This window comes from Oncorhynchus gorbuscha, linkage group LG09 (genome assembly GCF_021184085.1).
Source record: "Oncorhynchus gorbuscha isolate QuinsamMale2020 ecotype Even-year linkage group LG09, OgorEven_v1.0, whole genome shotgun sequence".
NCBI lineage: Eukaryota > Metazoa > Chordata > Actinopteri > Salmoniformes > Salmonidae > Oncorhynchus > Oncorhynchus gorbuscha.
In genome coordinates this window covers 19,097,928-19,104,446 of record NC_060181.1, presented here as the reverse complement: position 1 = coordinate 19,104,446, position 6,519 = coordinate 19,097,928, and the positions used below count along the sequence as shown (strand labels likewise).

The 6,519-nt window shown below is 42.4% G+C and overlaps 1 protein-coding gene across 8 annotated transcripts in view; it reads left to right on the top strand.

The window, feature by feature from the left end:
* The first annotated feature begins 168 nt into the window (after positions 1 to 168).
* Positions 169 to 6,519, top strand: part of LOC124043244 (cytoplasmic dynein 1 intermediate chain 1-like) — a 157,120-nt gene continuing 150,769 nt past the window's right edge. For all 8 annotated transcript variants that reach the window (XM_046361614.1, XM_046361612.1, XM_046361613.1 and 5 more), the window contains exons 1-3: positions 169 to 457; positions 1,284 to 1,405; positions 2,346 to 2,460. In XM_046361614.1, the coding sequence (XP_046217570.1) occupies positions 1,298 to 1,405; positions 2,346 to 2,460 (223 nt within the window). In that variant the 5' untranslated portion in view covers positions 169 to 457; positions 1,284 to 1,297. The remainder of the gene's footprint in view (positions 458 to 1,283; positions 1,406 to 2,345; positions 2,461 to 6,519) is intronic.

Here is a 6,519-nt window from a genome sequence, read left to right as displayed (position 1 = left end):
ACGTATTAATTATGATATTATATACCGGTATATATAAAAAATAAAAATAAAATGATTGGCAAATAAATCTAAGTCTGATACCCCAGCAGTGTCGCCATACACTTCTCTAAACGGCCTGTAGATGACGACATTGTAACAGCTAAAGTTAATTCAAAGCGACACATTGCACTGATAGGTGGAATTTCCTCCTCTCTTCCTGAGGGATGCTGCATCATGCACATGTTGTATCTTTTATTTAGGTCATCTGGCGCGAATATTCTTGATTTTAGCCAATGACAGTAATATCATCTGAACTGAAACGACCTCTTTTCACCATACATCCGAGGTTTGTTGGTTAAATATCATTAGAGGAGGATAAATAATGTGCTGATTTGCCGGGGGTGTAGCAGCCGTGACACAGCATCTTTCTTTGCAAGTGACACATCATCATCAGCATCCATAGGGAAAGAGAGATCAGGTATGACAAGTCTTTACGAGGAAATATAATTATTTATTGCATACATTTGTAGCCTGTGTATCATTTGTGCTCGTGTAATTGCTATATTGCTGGGTGTTTCTCTGTATGGCTTTGGATCGTGGGAAGAAGAGGCGCATTGAAAAATGACGTAACGTTAATTGCTAACAATACCCCATTTATAATTACCTATACGTGGTGTGTTAAAGGGGAAACCGCAATTTTCTCCACTCCTAATGGGTACAGTAGTGGCATCTTATGCATTGCCAATTGCTACCAACTGCGTCTGTTCCTTTGAATTGTATTGTTTTGTGTGTATTTCAATAAAGTGTTTCTTTATTTTATCCTCAACTTTTGTTCATTACCTATTTTATTCGGCTGTATTCCCTCCTGTCTGCTTAGCCCAGCAGGATTCTCAATGATGCTATTTACATCACACAACTGTACTACAAAAATACAGTTCCAAGTGTTTCAAATCCAAATCTGGCAGTTGTGGGAGTATCAACTTGATACAATGCCTTCCTTATGGTGTCATTGTCCTTTTACTACAATTCAATATTCAGATCTTGAATTGTTACCAAATTATCTAACCCTTGCCCTTGGTGATGCCTTCAAGTGAAGTATGATTATTTTGTATTGACCCTACCACAATACATTGATATGGAGATGTAGGGAGATGATGGACTTATTTATTCCCTGAATTGTTATGGATTATGGATCATGTTACAGGCCAAACAGGAAGGAACTTAATGACCCAGGGCCACACCCAGTAGCAGTTCTCTAGTGTTGAAGGTACATTGCATGCTGTGTGACATTCCTTTTTTCCCAGCTCAATAGGAAACAATGGCAGACAAAAGTGACATAAAAGCCGAGCTAGAGCGCAAAAAGCAGCGCCTAGCTCAGATCAGGGAGGAGAAGAAGAGGAAGGAGGAGGAAAGGAAAAAGAAAGAGGTAAGATGGGGAAAAAAGTGAGTAGACACACTGTCATGCTCATCCCTGTCTGTCCGACTTGACCTGAGCCATAGACCTCATGCTAATATCCTATTACAAAGCTAATATACTGTGTGTGTGTGTGTGTGTGTGTGTGTGTGTGTGTGTGTGTGTGTGTGTGTGTGTGTGTGTGTGTGTGTGTGTGTGTGTGTGTGTGTGTGTGTGTGTGTGTGTGTGTGTGTGTGTGTGTGTGTGGTTAGCGCATTGGACTAGTAACTGAAAGGTTGCAAAATCAAATCCCCGAGCTGACAAGGTAAAAATCTGTCATTCTGCCCCTGAACAAGGCAGTTAACCCACTGTTCCTACGCCGTCATTGAAAATATGACTTTATTCTTAACTGCCTTGCCTAGTTAAATAAAGGTAAAATAAAAATATACACCACCTGCTCTTTCCATGACAGACTGACCAGATGAATCCAGGTAAAATCTATGGACCCTTATTGATGTCATTTCAATCAGTGTAGATGAAGGGGAGGAGACAGGTTCAATAATGATTTTTAAGCCTTGAGACAATTATGACATGGATTGTGTATGTGTGCCATTCAGAGGGTGAATGGGTGAGACAATATACTTAAGTGCCTGTGATAGGGGTATGGTAGTAGGTGCCAGGTGTTTGTGTCAAGAACGGCAATGCTGCTGGGTTTTTCACACTCAACAGATTTGAGTTTTTATCAAGAATGGTCCACCACCCAAAGGACATCCAGCCAACTTGACACAAATGTGGGAAGCATTGGACTCAACATGGGCCAGCATCCCTGTGGAACGCTTTCGACACCTTGTAGAGTCTATGCCCTGACGAATCGAGGCTGTTCTGAGGGAAAAAAGGGTGTGTGTAACTCAATATTAGGAAGGTGTTCCTAATGTTTGGTATACTCAGAGTATGTGTGTGTGTGTGTGTACAGACAGAGACGCAGCAGAAGGCTGAAGCTGCCCCAGTGGACTCCGACTTGGACCGGAAGCGCAGAGAGACTGAGGCCCTTCTACAGAGCATCGGCATCTCCCCAGAACCCCCACTAGGTACACAGACACATACACTGCACAACTCAAATTAGTTAGGGAAGAGCTCCTCAAACAAAGCTACAGTTAGCGTTTCTGTGGGGTAGAAACCATAGAAATGAGAATGAATAGAAAGGGCATCTCCATTCAAGTCAATGATGGCATAATGGGTAGACTGGCAGCCATTTTGAGTGTACCCATGCCAGGAAGTAAAATCAAGATGTTTACCCTTCAATCTGTGCTGTGATTGGTTGAGTCAACTCAACTGAAATGACAAAAAATACATTCCATTTCATGAGCCACATTAGTTAGCATCATTTGAATGAACATTCTACATTACCATGGCAATCCAGCATCAGTTGATGCAGTATAACATTCCAAAAATGATTGGAAATGTTATACTGTGGAAATGATTGCGTCACAATACCAGGCAGCCATTCTGAGTGTATCCATGAATTTACGAGTCAATTACCAGCGTTAGAGCTTCCAAGTCCGTTCTATTCAATCTTATTTCTATGGCAGAAACTGTCATCATATAAACTCAGCAAAAAAATCATTCATAATACTCCAAATAACTTCACAGATCTTCATAGTAAAGTGTTTAAACACTGTTTCCCATGCTTGTTCAATGAACCATAAACAATGAATGAACATGCACCTGTGGAACGGTCATCAAGACACTAACAGCTTACAGACGGTAGGCAATTAAGGTCACAGTTATGAAAGGACACTTAGGACACTAAAGAGGCCTTTCTACTGACTCTGAAAAACACCAAAAGAAAGATGCCCAGGGTCCCAGCTCATCTGCGTGAACGTGCCTTAGGCATGTTGCAAGGAGGCATGAGGACTGAAGATGTGCCAGGGCAATGAATTGCAATGTCCGTACTGTGGGGGGTTTGTAGGCCTGTTGTAAGGCAGGTCCTCACGAGACATCACCGACAACAACGTCGCCTATGGGCACAAACCCACCGTCGCTGGACCAGACAGGACTGGCAAAAAGTGCTTTTCACTGACGAGTTGCGGTTTTGTCTCACCGGGGGTGATGGTCAGATTTGCGTTTATCGTCGAAGGAATGAGCTTTACACCGAGGCCTGTACTCTGAAGCGGGATCGATTTGGAGGTGGAGGGTCCATCATGGTCTGGGGCGGTATGTCACAGCATCATCGGACTGAGCTTGTTGTCATTGCAGGCAATCTCAACGCTGTGCGTTACAGGGAAGACATCCTCCTCCCTCATGTGGTACCCTTCCTGCAGGCTCATCCTGACATGACCCTCCAGCATAACAATGCCACCAGCCATACTGCTCGTTCTGCGCGTTATTTCCTGCAAGACAGGAATGTCAGTGTTCTTCCATAGCCAGGTTAGAGCCCGGATCTAAATCCCATTGAGCACGTCTGGGACCTGTTGGATCGGAGGGTGAAGGCTAAGGCCATTCCCCCCAGAAATGTCTGGGAACTTGCAGGTGCCTTGGTGGAAGAATGGGCTAGCATCTCACAGCAAGAACTGGCAAATCTGTTGCAGTCCATGAGGAGGAGATGCACTGCAGTACTTAATGCAGCTGTTGGCCACGCCAGATACTGATGGTTACTTTTGATTTTGACCCCCCCTTTGTTCAGGGACACATTATTCCATTTCTGTTAGTCACATGTCTGTGGAACTTGTTCAGTTTATGTCTCAGTTGTTGAATCTTGTTATGTTTATACAAATATTTACACATGTTAAGTTTGCTGAAAATAAACACAGTTGACAGTGAGAGGACCTTTCTTTTTTTGCTGAGTTTATATGGTGAGCTGTAATGGAACAAACATACACTACCGTTCAAAAGTTTGGGGTCACTTAGAAATGTCCTTGTTTTTGAAAGAAAAGCACATTTTTTTGTCCATTAAAATAACATCAAAATAACACCATCACTCCTGTGTTCCAATGGCACGTTGTGTTAGCTAATCCAAGTGTATAATTTTAAAAGGCTAATTGATCATTAGAAAATCATTTTGCAATTATGTTATCACAGCTGAAATTAATTAAAGAAGCAATAAAACTGGCCTTCTTTAGACTAGTTGAGAATCTGGAGCATCAGCGTTTGTTGGTTTGATTACAGGCTCAAAATGGCCAGAAACAAAGACCTTTCTTCTGAAACTCGTCCATCTATTCTTGTTCTAAGAAGTGAAGGCTATTCCATGCGGGAAATGGCCAAGAAACTGAATATCTCGTACAACACTGTGTACAACTCCCTTCACAAACAGAGGAAGATTGGAAAAAAGTGTTATGGACAGACGAACCGTAAGTTTTAGGTGTTTGGATCACAAAGAAGAACATTCGTGAGATGCAGACATTTTTTAAAGATGCTGGGGGAGTGCTTGACACTATCTGTCAAGCATGGTAGAGGCATTGTGATGGTCTGGGGGTGTCCCATTATACCATCATACGTACCCACCCTAGTCACACTCTGACCTAACCAAAATATAAAGAAAACAGAGATATCTCAGGTCAGGGCATGACAGGGGTGCTTTGGTGGTGGTAAAGTGGGAGATTTGTACAGGGTAAAAGGGATCTTGAAGGAAGGCTATCACTCCATTTTGCAACGCCATGCCATACCCTGTGGACGGCACTTAATTGGAGCCAATTTCTTCCTACAACAGGACAATGACCCAAAGCACTGCTCCAAACTATGCAATAACTATGTAGGGAAGAAGCAGTCAGCTAGTATTAGGTCTATAATGGAGTGGCCAGCACAGTCACCGGATCTCAACCCTATTGAATTGCTATGGGAGCAGCTTGACCGTACTGTAGGTAAGAGGTGCCCATCATGCCAATCCAACTTGTGGGAGGTGCTTCAGGAAGCATGGGGTGAAATCTCTTCAGATTACCTCACCAAATTGACAACTAGAATGCCAAAGGTCTGCAAGGCTGTAATTGCTGCAAATGGAGGATTCTTTGATGAAAGCAAAGTTTGAAGGACACAATTATTGTTTCAATTAAAAATAATTATTTATAACCTTTGCCTTGCAAAAGTATTCATCCAGCAGAGCTGGGCTTTACAGAAGAGTGTCCAGAAAAAAAGCCATTGCTTAAAGAAAAAAAAAGAAAACACCTTTGGTGTTCACCTAAAGGCATGTGTGAGACTCCCCATACATATGGAAGAAGGTACTCTGGTCAGATGAGACTAAAATTGAGCTTTTTGGCCATCAAGGAAAATGCTATGTCTGGCGCAAACCCAACACCCAGCATCACCCCGAGAACACCATCCCCACAGTGAAGCATGGTGGTGGCAGCATCATGCTGTGGTGATGTTTTTCATTGGCAGGGACTTTGAAACGGGTCAGAATTGAAGGAATGATGGATGGTGCTAAATACAGGGGAATTCTTGAGGGAAACCTGTTTCAGTCTTCCAGAGATTTGAGACTGGGATGGAGTTTCACCTTCCAGCAGGACAATGACCCTAAGCATACTGCTAAAGCAACACTCAAGTGGTTTAAGGGGAAACATTTAAATGTCTTGGAATGGCCTAGTCAAAGCCCAGACCTCAATCCATTTGAGAATCTGTGGTATGACTTAAAGATTGCTTTACACTAGCGGAACCCATCCAACTTGAAGGAGCTGGAGCAGTTTTGCCTTGAAGAATGGGCAAAAATCCCAGTGGCTAGATGTGCCAAGCTTATAGCGACATACCACAAGAGACTGGCAGCTGTAATTGCTGCAAAAAGTGTCTCTACAATGTATTTGCTTTGGGGGGTGAATAGTTTTGCACGTATGCAAGTTTTCTGTTTTTTGTCTTATTTCTTGTTTGTTTCACAATAAAACATATTTTGCATCTTCAAAGTGGTAGACATGTTGTGTAAACCAAATGATACAAACCCCTCAAAAATCCATTTTAATTCCAGGTTGTAGGGCAACAAATAGGAAAAATGCCAAGGAGGTGAATACATTCGCAAGCCACTGTAATTCCTATTCATTTTGCAACTCATTTCATGTATGTTTTCATGGAAACAAGGGCATTTCTAAGTGACCCCAAACTTTTGAACGCTAGTGTATGTTCTGTTCTTTTATCTACAGTATGTGTGCTTGCAGTATGTGTGCTTG